Here is a 19,773-nt window from a genome sequence, read left to right as displayed (position 1 = left end):
AAGCAGAGGCAAAAATGAAATGCAGTCAGATGGTAAATGTGAGGAAAAAAAGGATGAATGAACTTGAATTAGCTTTTTCTCATGGTAACATTTCTTACATCCTGCTGTTATAGTGCTTCCTGCAAAATATAACATCCCACTGTGAAAATCAGCCACATCAGGTTTGACAGCCACTTTGGAAGTTCAATGAAATACCAAGTGTTCATAAAAAGGCTTGGAAAATAACTAAACTAAGGCAATGGTTGCTATTTTAGGCGTAAATTCCCAAAATACTGAATTTCTTGCCGCCCCTTCATACAATTTGATGGCAACACCAAGTGCCATTGATGGTCTAATTAAAACCCTTAACTAAACCACTGGAATTGTGGCAGCTTAACAAAACTACAGTTATGTTGCTTTCCCTATTGCTAGACACTGCTTGCTAATAGAAATGCTTCAAAAGCTGTTATGACAGATTAACGCCCAGCATTTGATGATCAGTGTGTCAGCAATAGGATGAGTTTTGGTACTTTTGTAATTACTTAATCAGATTTACATGAGGCAATTTAAAATTCAAAAAGGAGTTTGTCATATGGGGAGACACCAAATATTTTGTTTCGTCCACATTCTTTCAAACTTCAGGAAGAATTACCTATTTATTGGCTTCTTTAAAGTAGTATAACATCAGAAGGCAATAATAAAGACCTGCCCTTGTTCTCCTTGGACCATCAGTAACTGTGATGAACATAATTGTCTCCCAAAGTTGGTCATTTTTTTTCTGACCAATAATAAGACCATAAGATATAGGAGCAGAATTAGGCCATTTGGCCCATCAAGTCTGCTCCACCATTTTGTTATAGCTGATCCATTTTCCCTTCTCATCCCCAATCTTCTGCCTTCCCCTATATCCCTTCATGCCCTGACTAATCAAGTATCTATCAACCTCTGCCTTAGTATACATAAAAGACTTGGCCTCCACGGCTGCCTGTAGCAACAAATTACACAGGTTCACCTCTGGCTAAGGAAATTCCTCCTCTTCTCCGTTCTAAATGGTAGGCCCTCTATTCTGCGGCTGTGCCCTCTGGTCCAAGATCCTCCCACTATAGGAAACATGCCCTCCACATCCATTCTGTCAAGGCCTTTCAACATTCGATAGGTTTCAATGAGATCCCCCCCCGCCCCACAACATTCTTCTGAACTTTAGTGAGTACATGCCCAGAGACATCCTTTCGCGGATAAGGGGCCCAAATCTGCTCACAATACTTCAAGTGAGGCCTCACCAGTGCTTTATAAAGCCTCAACATTGCATCCTTGCTTTTATATTCCAATCATTTTATATTCTATTATATTGCTTCCCAAAGTTGTTAATTTTTTTTCTGACTAATAATGCACTGATTGATTTGTTTACTTTGGCTGTTACGAGAGGTGAGATTAAGCAGACTGTCCCCATACTCCCATCAGACGAGAAGGAATAAGGACAATTTCATTGAAATGAACTAAGTTCATTAAGAGATAGGTTGAGTAGATTTGGGGATGACATTTTCCTTGATTGCATTGTCTAGAAATAGAGTCACAATCTCAAAAAAGTGACTGGTTATTTAGGATAGTTAAACAAGACATTTTGCCATATACAGGGAAGTGAATCCCTAACATTTTCTATCCAGCGGTTTGGGGAGGCTCAGTCATTCAGCCTATCAAGACAAGAGTTCTGATTCTTAGATATAAAGGAGTCAAGAAATGTGAGATCAATACCAGAAAGTAGTTGATATAATGAACTTGTTGAATGGTGAAGCTTTTATGAAGGGCCCAGTTGTTTCTTCCTGCTTCTATTTCTTACCTTCTTACAGTGGACAGTCAACCTGGTTGGGATAGCAGATAAACTGAGCACAATCTGGGTGAGGCCCTTTTCTCATTATTACCATCAGGAAGAAGCTACAGGAGCCTGAAGCCACCCACTCAATGTTTTAGGACCAGCACCTTCCCCTTCACCATCATATTTCGGAACAGAAAATAAACACATGAACACTACTTCACATTTTATTTGCTCTCTTTTTGCACTACTTAGTTTTTATATATACAGTATATGTCTTATTACAATCTATAGCATATTTACGTATTACATGGCACCGCTGCCGCAAAACAACAAATTTCACAACATATGTCAGAGATAATAAATCTAATTCTGATTTGGAATCTAAAGTACCTCGATTGCAAAGCTATCCGCTCTTTGTGCAGCCAGTGTAGTTTTTTGTAATGAGGGCAAGAGAATGTATTAATTGGATTGCTCTTCCAGAAGAACTTTAAATTGAGATGAATGGTTCCTTCAATGATGCATCATTCTGTAGTAAAAATAATATTTTCCGCAACTCAGACCTTTCCAATGTTTTAGTTGCCAGAGTAGACAGTCACTAATGGACTTGTTCAGTGCCAAATAGCCAGGGTCACTCTGAAACCCCATGTGACCCCTCCATAGCCAAGGGGAACTATGTATCCACATCAAGTTATTGGAAACTTCCAATAATTCAGCCTCGGGATCAGTTTCTTCTACAGATGAGGAATTAAATTGCTGAGAAAGAAAACATATGTACAGACTGTGCTATACTAACATCTAACTGAGCAATTACATTGAATAATTTTGCAACATTAGCTATTAACTGCTAAGGTTTATGGTGATTTAGAAAAAAAAATAAACTGAATACTTTATTAGGTGACTTTTAAGCAATGAATATTATAAATTCTTGAGCCACAATTTAAATCTGTATCATATCAATTTCTAACCATTCTAATTAGTACTTAAGCCTGTACTTATTGCATGGTACTGCGGAAATAATAACACAACACATTCTGTCACAGTAACATAAATAAGCACTTAAGACTGGAAATATTGACCTAGGAATTCATCAGCCATAAAATGAATCTGCGTGGGGATCCTGAAATAGTTTATGTCACTCTAGTTCCTGATTTCACTACATGCTTAGGAGGCAGCAATCACAATGCCAACTCCATGACTATAATCAAGTGGGAGTAAACATGTTCTATCTTGCAGGTGGACTATGCAAACTCTGAGGGGTTTTGTATTATCTGTCATCTTTCAGGATGTTGCATTCATGTTCCTAGCACTGCCATTTTGGTAATACCTAATCTGCAGCCTCTCTTGGCAATGACACATACTCTGAAGTTAGGACATTTCAATCTATTACTTCCTCCACTCCAAGGGAGCCACAACTCCTGCAGCATGGCTGCAGCCACAAGGTATGCATTACGCAGAAGTACAAAAATACGCAAACAGTCCGCCAAACAGATTCTTCTTCTTTTTTTTTTCATTTCTTTCTTTTCTTTTCAAAGTGGCTGGGGGCCTGTTGGAGTCCGCGATCTACAGCTGCAGCTCAAACAATGGTTCTCCACGGGTGGTGGGTTCCCATTCTTGGACTCATCATGTAGTCTGATGTTTTGGTATCTCCAGGTGCGGCCTGGAAGACGTGCGCCTTCGGGGTGCGGTCCTTGGGCAACCCAGTTCCTCACTGATGTCGTCATAGGAGATTGAAACATTGAGATAGAAGGTGGTATGCACTGTTGTCAGAAGGCTCCTGCACTCTCTCTCACTCTCCGTCTCTCTCTTGATGGTGAGTGAGAGTCTGTTGGTCCTTGATTCAGGGGCTCGGATAAGCGACACAGAAGACTGTAACATCAAAACAGCTAGCTGTTGGCGTCCGCTCTCACTATTGTAGGAGCGATCTCTCTCTTCCTCATTAATGTGAGAGAATGTGTCTGAGACGTTGAAGTGTTGGAATGGACAGTAGTTCTTGATTTACTCTGGATCATGCTCTCTTTGGGAGCTTTGTTATCGCTTGTGGTGGGGTGGGGGATGGATGCTTTTACTGCTGCTTGTGTGTGGGAGAGGGATGAGGCTTTGCGGTTCTAACATTTTCTGTCATTTATTCTTTGTTTTTTTATTGATTTTGTCTGCAGAGAGTAAGAACTTCAGGTTGTACACTATATACATTCTCTGATATAAAATTGAACCATTTGACCATAGAATAAATCAGGCACTAAGTGAATCCATAAATATGAATGGTCACAACAGTATGATATTAACTGAATGCACCAAATGCTTACTGAGCAAGTCAATTTGTTTATTTATGGTTGTCATGATTTGAAATGAGAAAGGATGCTGGAGTGATCACTACGGAGAGGAAAGCAATGAACTCCGTGCTAGGAATACAGGGTTTCTTTTGTATTCTGTTGCAGGCATCCATTTTGTTCATGGTGGCACAGTGCAGTTATTTCAGCAGTGGTGGACTGTAGTGAAGGTCAGGTTGGGTAATAGGGGATCTGCTTTTGTTGATTTGTCTTGAACATGGTGGCAAGACTTCATAAAGTAAAGTATTAATCCAGTTCCTGGTCTGAGCCACTTCCTGGTCACTGTCAGTCAGCAAGATATTAATGGTGCAATAGGTAATGACAATGCTAATGTCAAGGAAGGTATTATTCTTGACATTGATGGTCTTTGCTGTGTGACAATTCAGCATGAAGGTTATAAATGACTTAATGTTTCAGATCCACTATGGCTAGCTCTTACTACATCCTGAGATAAGATGCCTCCCTGTTGCTATTCTGGCAGAGTACAGTCCTTATTTGAAAAGAGTAGAACAGGTTAAGGGGTCCACAGAATATTGTGGGCTGAAGGGGTCTGTACTGTGCTGTAATGGTCCATGTTCTACTGAATATGCTAAAGCTTCTTGCAAGACCAATTCAGCTAGTTACATTCCTCACCTCACACAAATTCCTTCAAAAAAGGCAGTGCTGTTAAAGACCTTACCTTTTTTGTAGGAATTTGAAGAGAGACCTTGGGATCCAAGTTCACAGCTCTCTGAAAGTGGCTACACAGGTTGATAGGGTGGTTAAGAAGGCATATGGCATTCTTGCCTTTAATAGTCAAGGCATTGAGCTCTAAAGTCAGGAGGTTATTTTGCAACTTCATAAAACTCCAGTTAGGCCGCATCTGGAGTATTGCATACAGTTCTGGTTGCCCTACTGTGGAAAGGATGTTGAGGCTTTGAAAAGGATGCTGCCTGGATTAGAGGGAATGTGCTATAACAAGAGGTTAAACAAACTTGGGTTGTTTTCTCTGGAGCAACAGGGGCTGAGAGGAAATCTGATAAAGGTTTATAAGATTATGATAGGGTAAACAGACAGCATCTTTTTCCCAGGGTCAAAATATCTAAAGTCAAAGGGCATGCATTTAAGGTAGAGGAAGTAATCTCAAAGGAGATGTGAGGGGCACCCACCACTCTCTCTCTTACACAGAGAAGGTGTGTGCTTGGAATGTATGGCCTGGGGTGATGATAAGTGCAGATACATTAAGTACTTTTAAGAGACATTCAGATAGGCACATGAATGTGAGGAAAATGGAAGGCTATGGACATTGTGTAAGCATAAGGGACTAACTTAGTTGACCATTTGATTATTAATTTATTTGGTTTGGCGCATCATTGAGGGCCGAAGGGCTTGTTCCTGTGCCGTACTGTTCTTTCTATATAATCATTTTATTTAAAGTATTGACACCATTCTCTTTTTGAAAGCTACAAATTAGTCTGTCTCCAGCACCATTCAGATGTGAGCCATTCGGTCTGTTAAAAATAGATCATTTGCATATTACCTTTAGTTCTTTTGGTAATCACATTAAATCTCTGTCCTCTTGCTCTTGACTCTTCTATCTATGGTACAGTTACTCTAACAGCAGGGGAAGAAGGGTGAAAGCAGGCTCATACAGAGCACAAACATCATCCTGGACAACTTGAACCAAATCAGATGCTACAGTGTCGTACATTCATATAATTCTGAGTAATTCACTGAGTGTGAAGCTCCTCATAAATGCTAAAGCACGGAACAAAATCAAATCTTTTCTTTTTTCAAAGACTTAATATTACCTCTATTGAAATGCTTCACTGTTCTGGAAGAGAGTGATTCAGAGATTATTTAAAAAAATTATGCAGTGCGTTGCTAGGTGATGAAATGGTTTAGAAGAAACAGTGGAGGAAGTATGATTTGTGTATGCTTTTTAAAATGGAAGTAGACAAATATTTGAAAATTACTTAAATGGCTTTAGGAAGAGCAGGGACTAAATAGATTGTTCCATTAAAGGTGTAACATAAGCAAGATGATACAATTGTGTGTTTCTGCTTAAGAGTGATTTTGAACAGATTTTTATCCCCAGAAGCCATGCCTTCTCATAAGTGGTGGGAGAGGGTTATAGAGCAACAGGCAGATTGAAACGTGAATTGAACAAGTGTGGCCCTTTTTAATACTGTGGATTTCAAGGATTCTGGGTACCAATCTTGGGAATCTAGGCAATTTAGTTGTCATTTTGAACTGTACCAAATGCAGAAATGCTAGAACTCAGCCAATCACTCTGCAAATGTGGAAAGAAGACCAGTTAATGTTCTGGTTAAAGGTCCTTCATCAGAACTAAAAAATAAAGTGAGAAATCAAGTTAATTTGAGTAGTGGAGGAGATGGAATGGGCAAGGGCTGGAACAAAGGGAATGTCTATTACAGGATAAGATAATAACTGGAGCCCTTTTGTCCGTGCAATGTGTTCTTGAAGTGCAATAGGGTACTTGTTGCTATCACTCTGGAGCAGAAAATGTGAAGGTTTGCAGCCATCAGCCCTGATGAAGTAGTGGCCCAGTGGTGCCTTACTTCTCCATCCACAAGGATTCAGTCCTGATTTCTGTGCAGAGTTTGGATATTTTCCCTGTGATCATGTGGATTTCATTCCAGTATCCGCATCCCTGCCAGATCCAAACAACGTGAATTGACATGGTAATTGTCCACAATATATTACTCTTGGTGCATGTGTAAGGGGTTTCTTCTTTTATGTTACTGCATATGCTAATCAAAATGGCTTCTTTGTTATGTTATAATTAAAATGGTTTCTCTGTGATGTTAACTGCTGAGACAGTGATTCTTTTTCTAGCAGCTAGCAGTTTATTTCGGTTATCACTAATGATAAGGAGGGAATGAACCAATGGGTGTCCATGTTATTCTTTTTTGAGGTGATATTTGTCTCATATGGCTGGGAACCGGTGTGTTTGGCGGGCTTGAGAGGAGAGACCGGGAGTAAGACGGGCATGCTGGAAGCGCTCTGTTCGATCGCCTTGGGTGGTCCTGAGTGGCGAGTCGAGGGGGTCAGAGTGGATCGCAGGGTGAAGAGAGAAGACCCCGGGTATTTGAGCTCCAACTGTGTGCATGAAGAAATTGAACTTTGATAATTCTGGCGTTTTTTTCTTTTTTCTTTCATATTGTATCTCTATTAATCTCATAGTCCCAGTAAGATTATAAAGTGTAATCTGTAAAGTGTACATTCTGTGCTGTCTGATGTTTGATGTTTGAGGTCGTACCAGGTGGCATTGCATAGCAACCAACGCAACCGGGAGACATAGCCGATATAGCTGAGCGTTACATATGAGGGGGCAGCGTCCGGGTTTGAATTTTCGGTAAAGCTGTATAAATCGCCACGTTAAGTAGTGCGGAGATGGATCGAGATAAGATTGTAAGCTGGTGTGAGTTAGAGGACGTACCGGTGAATCATGCATGCGTGTTAAGTGGGGTGGATTTCCGCACCGGCAGAAGTACCAGTGCGAGGGTTGAGTTTGATCAAAGGTATCAAAGATGGTACAGGTAGAACTGATAGCTGGAAGGTGCGGTAAAGAAGTGGAATCCAGCTGGGTGTTGGTTTGTACGAGTGCTGACGTCATGACATTCAACTACCAGCGATAGTCAGCGTCCAGGGGAAGGCGGGGCTGTGGGGCCTCGGGGAGCTAGATGAGACCCCAGGGGAGGTGCCAGTAGCCAGTGGTGGAGGGTCAGAATGGGAAGGCTTGGCCAGGCCCCAACCCACGCTAGAGGTGAGACCTCTGAGTTAGCAGCCGCCATTACCTCCCAGGTGAGAAGGGCCGAGGGGCCCCGCCCAAAGCTGAGAATTTTCTCAGGAGCCACGCCCACCCTGGAAGGGGAGGACGATTATGACACATGGATCAAAAATACGACCCAGTTGTTAGAGGCGTGGCCAGGCTTAGATGAGGAAAAGCGACAGTGATTGGTGGAAAGTTTGCAGGAAGGGGTGGCCGGTGTCGTCCGGGAGCTGAAAGCTGAACAGCCTTCGGCTTCCCTGGCGGAGTATCTGGAAGCTTTGGAGGGAGCGTTTGGAATGTCGGGAGGTTCCTGGGAGTTTTTAGTGGAGTTTCATCACATGCGGCAGGGAAGAGGGGAAAAGCTCTCAGAATACATTTTTCGGCTGGAGAGAATGCTTACTGGGTTGCAGCGCCGAGGGGTAGTGAAGGCGGACGAGGTGGCGAGGTTGAGGATAAGTCAGATATTTGGTGGTTCCCTGGGGGAGGACAAGGTGGCTTGGAGTCTCCGGCGGCGGACGGGGTTTCCCCTAGATAAATACGAGCTGATATAGCTGAGTGTTACACATGTAAATAGTAGAATCTGAGAGGAATTGACAGGTAGAAGGAGAAGGAGATGGAATTAGTCTTAATAGCACTTGATGATTGATGTGGACTAATTGTCTCATTCTGTCCTTTAGGACTGCATCAAACCATCTTTGTGAAGAAATTCCTCCTCTTCTCTACCTTAAATAGGGTTTTGCTTACTCTGAAACTCTGATTGCTGGATTCCTCTCGGAGGAAAACATCCTACCAAAACCAATCCTGTCAATTACCTTAGAATCATTTCTCATTCTTCTGAAAATCAATGAGTATCAGTTGAATCTGCTCACCATTATGCTAACCTCTTCATCCAGGAATCAACCTCATAAATTTCTCTGAACTGCATCCTGTGAAGTATTTTCTTCAGTCAAGATAACAAACAAAACATGGCATTCAAGATGTAATCTCACCATGCTGTTTACAGTTATAGCAAACCTTCTCTACTTAAATCATACATCCCCTTTGTACTAAAGGCTGATATTCTACACATAAATCCTGAGACGCTGATGGCAATTCCTTACTTCTCACAGATGTTGTTCGACCTGCTAAGTTCCTCAGATTGTTTTTTTTTGCCCAGCAGGTTGTTTCTTGCTCTAGATTCCAGCATCAGCTGTCCCGTGTCCTGCATTCTACAACCCTCCTGACCTACTGCTGTAGTTTCATTCAAGGGCACCCAGAGACCTCTGTCCTATGGCATTTTTTACTCGTCCATTTGAACATCTTTTTTCGCTTTTTCATTTGTTATCCAAAGTGATAATCTTACTTTCCTCCATATTGATACCCCACCTGCTGAATGTTTGCCTGCTTGCATAACCTATCTACATCCCTTCATTGACTCTTGCATCTTCCTCACGTATCTTTGTCTCATCAGTGAACGTGGCGTCAATCTGTTTGATCTCTTCATGAAACAATTACATAAATGTTGACAAAGCAACAACAGTATTATGAAGACCTAAGGAGAATAAATTCAAAGTATTGACAAAGAGCTTAAAACGTTGACCCTGTTTTTGCTCCCTAGCTGTTGTCTGATCTGGACCTTTTTATTTTACATTTCTGTTTGTGGCACTGAAAACTGAAATATTTTGACATACCCACTAGAAGGGCTAAGACAAATGGACCTTCAAAGGCAGGTGTATTTCTCTGGTGTCAAATAGAAGCTGAGTGAACATGCATGCCTTTAATCCCCTCATCCCTGTTTCCTACAAGATGAAAGACTACACAAAACCCACGAGCCATGGATATCTACCAATCAAAATACCATAAATTAAATTCTCATTACCTTTCCAATAACAAAACCACACAATGGGCAGGTATAACTAGCACTGTATATTCATTACAAAACCATGTCTTTATTGAACCATTGGATGGCTACAAATTGGTTAGGGATCGTAGAATGGAGACCAATTGACCTATCAAGACCGTGCTGACTCTCTATAATGGTCTCGCCTTTCCACCCTATAGCCCTAATTCTGATGTCTTGTCAGTCAGTTTTTAACCTCATATTTTGATCCAATTCCTTGATGAAAACAATTGATCCCAGTTCCACCACATCTGCAAGTAGTAGATTCCAGATTTCAACTAGTCTAAAAGAAAGGTCCCTCTTATATTAATTTTACATGGATTAACGTACGATACCTTCATTATAAAATTCATTTAAATTGCTTTCGATGTGACTGGTATTTTCTGATATAAATGAAAATGCAGAATTATTGTGGTAAAAATTTCCCATTCATCTATTTTTAAACATTTAATATTCCTTTCTTAAAAGCAACAAATACGGAAAGGGGGCTAACATTTAATTTTGGAAAGCACAGATTTTATGAGTAACCATATTTAAATTAAGATGAACTCCCGTGGCTACTTCTGAAAACAGCAACTACATCAGCTAAAAGACATTTTCAATATTGTTATTGTGAACCTCAATCCCATCCAAGCTGTTCTCTCGTGCAACAGAGAAGAATGATCTGTCCATCTACTTGATCCACCTTGTGGGTATTTAGCTTATCTGATGACTCCTGCTATTGTAGTGTGAAAGGCCATACAGTATATTCCTGTGATTTTTGATCCTGCACTTCTTGAGATATCTGTAGTTGTAACTATATAAACTATCTTTGTTTGTGCGACGGCAACATTGTTATTTTTCTGGCAGCCATGCGAGTAAATGAACAATTTTCTGTGTGCCCAAATGGAAAAAGAAGTGAAATTAAGTAAAGAATCACTCCTGCAGTTACTCTGCACTTGTGACCCTGAACTTCTGATAACCTGCTATTTTTGTCTGTAGCCTCCTGCATTGTTACAGTAAGGCCCAATATAAGCTTCAAGGAACAACAATTTTCCTTTGGGCACAATATTGAATTCTCCAGCTTCAGAAAATTTGCTCTTCCCTTCTGTTTGTACCTCCATGGTATCCAGAAATGAATCTAGTGGAAAGCAGGTAGATACTTAAATTTAGGATCAATCCTCAATCGGTCGTGTTAATGTGAGGAGTCTAGCTTCGTAACTGCCTAAGTTGTAAATTTTGCTTCTGGGAATAGAATGTATCAACCCCCCCCCCCCCCCCAGCCCCTATAGTTTCATTATGTACCAGTCAGTGGGTTAGACATAGAAATGGGATGTTTTTATAAAATTAAGTATCATCCTCAGCAGGCCAGGCAGCATGTAGGAAAAGAGTACAGTCGACGTTTCGGGCTGAAACCCTTCAGAGGGACTGGAGAACAAGCTGAGGAGTAGATTTAAAAGGTGGAGGGAGGGGAGAGAGAATCACAAGATGATAGGTGAAACCTAGGAGGGGAGGGATGAAGTAAAGAGCTGGGAAGTTGATTGCTGAAAGAAACAGACGGCCATGGAAGAAAGAAAAGGGGGGAGGAGCACCAGAGGGAGGAGATGTCTGGGCAAGGAAATAAGGTAAGAGAGGGAAAAGGGGATGGGAAATGGTGAAGGGGGCGGGGGTGAGTGGGGGGTATCACTGGAAGTTTGAGAAATTGATGTTCATGCTATCTGGTTGGAGGCTAACCAAATGGAATATAAGGTACTGTTCCTCCAACCTAAGTGTGGCTTCATCACAAAAGTGGAGGAGGCCATGGATATACATATCGGAATGGGAATGGGAAGTGGAATTAAAATTGGTGGACACCGGGAGATCTCGCTTTTTCTGGTGGATGGAGTGTAGGTGCTCGATGAAGCAGTCTCCCAATCTGCGTTGGGTCTCACTGATATACAGGAGGCCAAGAGCACTGAACACAGTATATGACCCCAACAGACTCACAGGTAAAGTGTCGCCTCACCTGGGAGGACTATTTAGGGCCCTGAATGGTAGTGAGGGAGGAGGCGTAGGGACTGGTGAAGCACTTGTTCCACTTGCAAGGATAAGTGCCAGAAGGGAGATCAGTGGGGAGGGATGAATGGAGCAGGGAGCCGTGTAGGAAGTGATTCCAGCGGAAAGCTGTAATTTGGGGGGGGTGGGGAAGGAAAGGTGTGCTTGGTGGTGGGATTCTGTTGGAGATGGCGGAAGTTTCAGAGAATTATGTGCTGGACACAGAGGTTGGTGGGGTGGTAGTCGAGGACAAGAGGAACCCTATCCCTTGTGGGGTGGTGGGAGGATAGGGTAAGAGCAGACGTGCGTGAAATGGAAGAGATGTGGTTGAGGGCAGTGTTGATGGTAGAAGAAGGGAAGCCCCTTTCTTTGAAAAAGGAAGACCTTTCTTTCGTTCTAGAATGAGAAGTCTCAACCTGAGAGCAGATAAGACCGAGACAGAAGAATGGAGAGAAGAGGATGGTGTTTTTACAAGTAACATCTTGTGCTTCTCTCTCCCCTCCCCTCACCTTTTAAATCTACTCCTCAGTTTTTCCTCTAGTCCTGCCGAAGGGTTTCAGCCCAGAACATCGACTGTACTCTTTTCCTAGATGCTGCCCGGCTTGCTGAGTTCCTCAAGCATTTTGTGTGTGTTGCTCGGATTTCCAGCATCTGCAGATTTTCTCTTGTTTGTGTTAAGTATCATCCTTTTAGTTTTGTTTAAGGTGGATGCATTCATGTTATTTACTTCTTGAAAGCAGCTTTTAAACTTTTAGTGGCTAATTTAAAGAACAATTCAGAAGCCTGAAAAAAAATTTGCCATTTAAGTTGAAAAACCTGGAATTCACTCTGAAAGTATGAAATGTCTGTACAAAACACTTGGCTTACAAATGACCGTGGGAGTTGAAAACACACCATTAATTTCACTAGTCTAGCCCAAAATAACTCGATCGCCATAGTATGAAATGTATTCTGAAATCTCCAAACAATCTTCCCAATTTAAGGACAATTTGAAATGAGCAGTAAATACTGATTATGCTCCAACATTACAAAGATACTATGGACAGATAAAGAAAAATATTAGTTACAGGCTGGTATTTGCATGAAAATACTGAGCAGGAAGAAGAGGTTTCTTGAGCTCCCTGTCCCAAAATTACAGCAATTTGCTCAGTTTAGTGTGTGGTGGTTATAGTCATATCATCAAATGCAATTAACACATCGTCTACATTCTCTTACCTGGTAAAGTCAGTCATTTCCATCATTATCATACACATCTGTTTTGCCAGCACAATTATGTCATTGCCGCTGTCGTCCCACTTTGCCACTTCGGCGTCCAACTTGTTCTTCTCCTGGTGGAAGCTCTCCACTTGCTCAGCAATCTTTGCCTTTTCCTCTTGGGGCAGCTGGGCCATGATGGCCTGTAAAGAAAGACAGATGTTCAGTACTGACAGCTTTCAAATCATACTTCACTGGTGCAGTATAGTGTGGCTGTCTGCATTCACAATTTATCTCCACATAGTTATCTTTGTAGGTCTTTGAAAGAAACATTAAATTTCTCAATTTACGATTCTGAGTTCCGTGCCTGAAAATGATAGAGGATCTGTTAATAGCAGGGATGGCAAAATTGGATTTCTGGGCTGACAAATAGAATAGTGGTGGATCGTGTGAGAACTGAAATATGCTTGGAAGTTGTGATTCAATGCTGTAAAACATTGGTTAGGATAAAGCTGGCACACTGTGTAGAGTTCTACCCATCATTGCGTTTGGAGGTCATAATTGCACTTGGGAAGGTGCAAAGAAGATTCACCAGGATGTCACTTAGGATTTCAGTTATGGGGAGAGACTGGAAAAGTTGAGTTAGTTTCTATTGGAGTAGAAAAGAATGAGGGAGGATCTGATAGAGGCATACAAAATTACGAGGGTCATGGATAGGGTAAATAGTAGCAAACTTTTCCCCATAACAGAGATATGTAAAAGTAGAGGACATAGGTTTAGGGTAGTGGGTAAGATTATTAAAGGACACCTCAGAAAGAACATTCTCACCTCACAGGTGGATGGATTCTAGAATGCCAAGTTCAAAGTCAAAGTCAACATTGTGTTTATTATCATATACATACCCAAGTGCATCACTGCTCAGGTCAGAGGAGGGAATTTGGTGGGATGAAGTATGCAGGTAAGCACTTGAGCGATCAGGGCATAGAAAGTTATGGTTCAAAAGTAGGTAAATGAGATTAGTACAGGTAGGTGTGGTGGGTGAAATGCCATGCTGCTGTGCTCCATAAATCTCTGACTCTATACCAAGAGAAAGCAGTAGGTCACAGAAAGGCTATTTCTGCATACACAGTGTATCATTAATATGAAAGGGCACTAGACTCAAAACCTCACTTAACACCACAGCAGTGTTGGCAATGGATGAAGAAGGAAATTCATGGATAAAATTATTTAAGATTCACGTATACGTACCCTCTCTAAATACCCTGCTGATCATCCCCCTCCCTAACTCACGGACACACACTCATCCTGCACTGGTCACTTCTCACATTTTATTGATGCTGCTTCACATACTGCTCGTTTTTGTTATAATAATTAAAGTAACATTATACTGTTCACATAAACATTCATTTCACACTTTACATCAACCTGTCAATCTTCAGGCCATGCCACTTTGGGACGTGCTAATATTATCTTGTGACTGTATGTGCTGGATCGTAACTATGTGTCCTGTGTATGACTACGTGTACTGTGCTTTGCAGATTGGCTGCCAAAGAATAACGTTTCATTCAGCCGTATATATGTGTACGGTTAAATGGCAATAAACATGAGCTTGAATGTATTTGCTTTGAAATTATTTTGAGCTCTTACTCACATCATGCAATCTGGAGAACATTAAAATGATGAAAGAATTTATTAAAGATTTTTGAACGTGCTCCTAACCGCAGTTTCCACCAGCCTCCCATGTACAAGCCCCTTGAAAATTGTAAAGACATGCATTGTAGCGGTACGGTGCAACTGTCAACATTGCTGCCTCACAGCTGCAGTGACCCAGCATTGATTCTGACATTTCTCTATAAAGTTTGCAGGTTCTCCCCCTGACAACAAGATGTGCTCTGGTTTCCTCCCACATCCCAATGATGTGCTACTAATTGCATTCAGTGAAGGTAAGTGACAAAAGAATCACAAGAAAGAGAAAGTTGTGAGCGAGTGAAGTTGCAGGATGACAGGGGAATCTGACTGATGTGATTGCTGTCTTTGGAACTGGCAGGGAATCAATGTTCTTCTACTGTATGTTGTAACAATTGCGTAAGGGTGTCATTTGGCCTATCACCACATCCGACTGAGACCTCTCTGATGTCCTTGCCTGCTGACATTTCAGCTTCATCCCAAGCTTACAATGGTAAATGAATGAATCAACCAGCTTGCCGATTTTAATTCTTTAGTGGCAATCTCTTCTTTAATTATCAATCTGAAACATTCCAAATCAGGCGTTCTCGCTGGCTATTGTACCTAGATGGCTCTAATGTCCCAAGTCCTTGAATGTGACTGACATGCAAAATTACTCCTCATTAACCTCAAACATAGGAGCAAAATTCAGTCATTTGACCCATCAAGTTTGTTCCGCCATTCCATCAACACTGATTTATTATCCCTCTTAACCCCATTCTCCTATATTCTCCCCGCAACCGTTGATGTCCTTACTAATCAAAAACCTATCAACCTCCACTTTAAATATACCCAGAGACTTGGTCTCCACAGTGAATGAATTTCACAGATTCACCACTGTCTGGCTAAAGAAATTTCTCCTCTTCTCTGTGCTAAAGTGATGTCCTTGTATTCTGAGGTGCCCTCTGATCCTAGTCTCCCCCACTATTGGAAATATCCTCTCCATGTCCACTCTGTGTAGGCCTTTCCATATTTGATACGTTTCAATGAGATCCCCTCCAGTTATTCTAAAATCCAGTATATACATCCCAGTGTCATCAGACACTTTTCTAATGTTAACCCTTTCATTCTTGGCATCATCCTTGTGGACCACCTTTGGACCCTCTCCAATGCCAGCACAATGCAGTCCTTGTATTTTTCTAGTCTTATCTGTAAGCAAAGCACCTCTAAAAATGCTTTCTCTTCATACCATCATTCCTCTCTTTTACCAGGAACAGGTAGTCAGTTCAAGATACACATTGATGATTCAGTCTGACTGCCCAATTTTATTATTGCTCGTCTGTCATCTAGAACAAATAAGCAACAATTTTCAGCTGACATTTGGGAAGCCTTAAAATAGTTACTTCACCTTCTAATTTTTAAGTCCTATATTGTAACCATTTCACACCCTTGCCCAGAATTTTATTTCAGCCAAATCTTCCAATTCAATAGGAGGAGTAGGAGGAGAAGATAGCGGCGCGACGCAGCTCGCGCGGCCTCTCTGGTGATGAATATCTGTAATCTGTCAAGTAGGAGGACGTGCACAATTCTGATTTGATGGAGGAAGACATGAGAGCACGGAGGAACATCTGGTGAAACTTCTGAAATGCCTGCTTCGCTGCCACTGCTACTGTGTGATCCAAAATCTGTGGAAGGGAAGGCCCTGAATCCTCAGCTTTGCCTGTGGCTTGGCGGCCGAGGCTGGGGTCGAAGCGCTCGGCAGAGATGGTGCTTGGTGCTCGGTGTCAGAGGGCTGGTCGGAGGCTCAAAGTTTTCGGACGGACTCAGAGTTGGACTGTGGTCGGGTGCTCCCAGGATGCTGCATTGGCAAGTTTGCAGCGCTGGAAGCTCATGGCAGGCAGAGTTTCTCCCTTCAACCGTCTACGTGAGATGATGGGCTATTGGGACTTTGAGACTTTTTTTTTACCATGCCCATGGTCTGCTCTTATCAAATTATGGTATTGCTTTGCACTGTTGTAACTATATGTTATAATTATGTGGTTTTTGTCAGTTTTAGTCTTGGTCTGTCTTGTGTTTCTGTGATATCATACCGGAGGAACATTGTATCATTTTTTAATGCATGTATTTCTAAATGACAATAAACGAGGACTGAGTGTCTTCATAATCTAATCTAATATTCCCTTAATGATAAAAATTGAATTTCATCTCTGAAACATCACATCCTTGTATCAGTTCATTTGTGTCCTTGCGTCCAGACGAGAAAAAAATCACTCTTGGCTGCTTTCTCATACTTCACCCTTCACCCTTCTTATGCAAAACTCCTCTGCTTGTTAAATTGCATATTATCAAATTAAATCAAATTCAAGATTTTTATATTTTTGTTTCAATCATACTGTAGTCGCATCTTGTTCAGATCCATGTGATTTATAACTCAATTTCATCTCAGGATGCCTTTCAAGTCTAATTTTTAAGCATCTGCCCTTGGCTTCTATTACCTTGGGTGGCCTTGCTTATGGTATATGATTGATGCTCATTCTTGAGCCATTAAGAATTTCAGTGGTTTGGTACAATTATGTGCAAGCAAAAATGAATTGCTGACTGAGATTGCTTAAGTGAGATTTGGGCAAAGTCTTGCCCTGAATGAAACATAGCCAAGGAAAAAGGGTCAGGACATATTGAATTACTTATTTCACATTTCATTGTGTATCAAGCAGTTGGCTAGGTCAGCTTGTAAATACAAATTTTCTAGGTCAGTAAGTAAATATTAAATGTGTCCATGAATTACTACTAAAAGTTAGTTAACAATATAACATCTTGAAATCAGAATGGATCATTTTTAGGTGTGTTAAAACATTGTTGTGTTTATTAGTAACATTGAATTGGGGTTCTTCTCAAAAAATCATGAATTTGGTCAAATGAAGCTTGAATAGCAGTTCACTCAGAAAGAAATATTATAGGTGGGACTTTGGCTTTGTTTTAACCCAAGTATCTTTAACAATGGTTTCCATTCATACTACCACTCCCAAAATCCAGAGAAGGAACCTCTTCCTCTCTCTTCTGTTAGGCTTACAGGCACGTAGTCAGTTTCCATGTGCACACTGATGCTGCTTCCTATTGTGCATTTATTATAGTTGTGTGTTCGCCATTCAAAACACATTCTCCATGGCAGGTATTATATAGGTCTCGGCCTGAAACGTCGACTGTACCTCTTCCTAGAGATGCTGCCTGGCCTGCTGCGTTCACCAGCAACTTTGATGTGTGTTGCTTATATAGGTTGCTGTTGTTTGAGTGCCACAATAGAGAGGGAATAGAAGAGGGAGGGAGAAAACTCATTTCAAACAAAAGCATATGAATTTCAGTGACATGTCTAAAGTCAAATCCATTTTGTCCAGGTGACTGGCAGACCTGTTAGAGTTCTACCTGAACCACTTGACAGACGAATAACAAAATCCCTACGATAGAGCACTGAAGAAAAAAAGTGTCATTTCTTCACTGGACATGTCTAGCTTGTGACACACGGCTCTCATACACGCATACACACTCTGAGACTTACGCAAGCACCTATTCCGTCCACACTACCTAAGTGCCCAACCCTTGCTACAACAATCTAATTTCAGAATCAGAATCAGAATCAGGTTTATTATCATCGGCATGTGACGTGAAATTTGTTAACTTAGCAGCAGCAGTTTAATGCAATACATAATCTAGCAGAGAGAATTTTTTTTAAAATAAAGTAAATCAATTACGGTATATGTACATTGAATAGATTTTAAAATGTGCCATATCAGAAATATTGAATATTAAAAAAAAGTGAGGTAATGTCCAAAGATTCAATGTCCATTTAGGAATCGGACAGCAGAGGGGAAGAAGCTGTCCCTGAATCGCCGAGTGTGTGCCTTCAGGCTTCTGTACCTTCTACCTGATGGTAACAGTGAGAAAAGGGCATGCCCTGGGTGCCGGAGGTCCTTAATAACAGAAGCTGACTTTCTGAGACCCTCTCCTTGAAGATGCCCTTGGTACTTCGTAGGTCATCGTCGTCGTGGCTATCCCTCGAGGTTGAAGATGATGGTCTCCATTCTGAAGAAGTGGCCCATAGAGTGAAGATGCCTGTGCGTGTATTTGTTTAACGTGTACCTGATGTTGCACTCCAAGAAGCACACGATACTTCACAAATCAACCAAATGATTCCAATGGCATGGAAACCACGATGATTGGAGCTGATGGATTTGTTGCACCCTTCATCTGTCTTCACAGCCGTTGAGTTCGAAGTAACTTCATCGCCTGTTCCACCGTTGAGGTCTTGGTTGGATTGTTCTTTGTCAGGGACCTCATCCTCGACCTTACCGCCACGGGTGACACTACCAGGAGCATAGCTCCAGACAGCATTGCTCTCGGGATCACAGGACCACACAAGCTTCTCCACCACAACAAGGTGACGATCCATGGAGAGGACTTTGTAGGTAAGATGGAGATGACTAGATTTACAACCTTCCGCAGCTTCTTTCAGTCCCGTGCAATAGCCCCTCCACACCAGACAGTGATGCAGCCTGTCAGAATGCATTCCACAGCACAGCTATAGAAGTTTTTGAGTGTATTTGTTGACAAGCCAAATCTCTTCAAACTCCTAATAAAGTATAGCCGCTGTCTTGCCTTTTTTATAACTATATCGATATGTTGGGACCAGGTTAGATCCTCAGAGATCTTGACACCCAGGAACTTGAAGCCACTCACTCACTCCACTTCTGATCCCTCTATGAGGATTGGTATGTGTTCCTTCGTCTTACCCTTCCTGAAGTCCACAATCAGCTCTTTCATCTTACTGACATTGAGTGCCAGGTTGTTGCTGCGGCACCACTCCACTAGTTGGCATATCTCACTCCTGTATGCCCTCTCGTCACCACCTGAGATTCTACCAGCAGTGGTTATATTGTCAGCAAATTTATAGATGGCATTTGAGCTATGCCTAGTCACACAGTCATGTGTATATAGAGAGTAGAGCAGTGGGCTAAGAACACCCCTGAGGTGTTGATCGTCAGTGAGGAGGATATGTTATCACCAATCCGCACAGATTGTGGTTTTCCGGTTAGGAAGTCGAGGATCCAATTGCAGAGAGAGATACAGAGGCCCA

At 41.6% G+C, this 19,773-nt stretch overlaps 1 protein-coding gene across 1 annotated transcript in view; it reads right to left on the bottom strand.

The window, feature by feature from the left end:
• The window catches only part of ctnna2 (catenin (cadherin-associated protein), alpha 2), a 1,304,830-nt gene that overhangs the window by 171,613 nt on the left and 1,113,444 nt on the right, over positions 1 to 19,773 (bottom strand). The window contains exon 15 of the mRNA XM_072254800.1: positions 13,002 to 13,183. Coding sequence (XP_072110901.1) covers positions 13,002 to 13,183 — 182 coding nt within the window. The remainder of the gene's footprint in view (positions 1 to 13,001; positions 13,184 to 19,773) is intronic.

Source organism: Mobula birostris, chromosome 4, assembly GCF_030028105.1.
Source record: "Mobula birostris isolate sMobBir1 chromosome 4, sMobBir1.hap1, whole genome shotgun sequence".
Classification (NCBI taxonomy): Eukaryota; Metazoa; Chordata; class Chondrichthyes; order Myliobatiformes; family Myliobatidae; genus Mobula; species Mobula birostris.
This window is presented reverse-complemented; position numbering and strand designations above follow the sequence as displayed.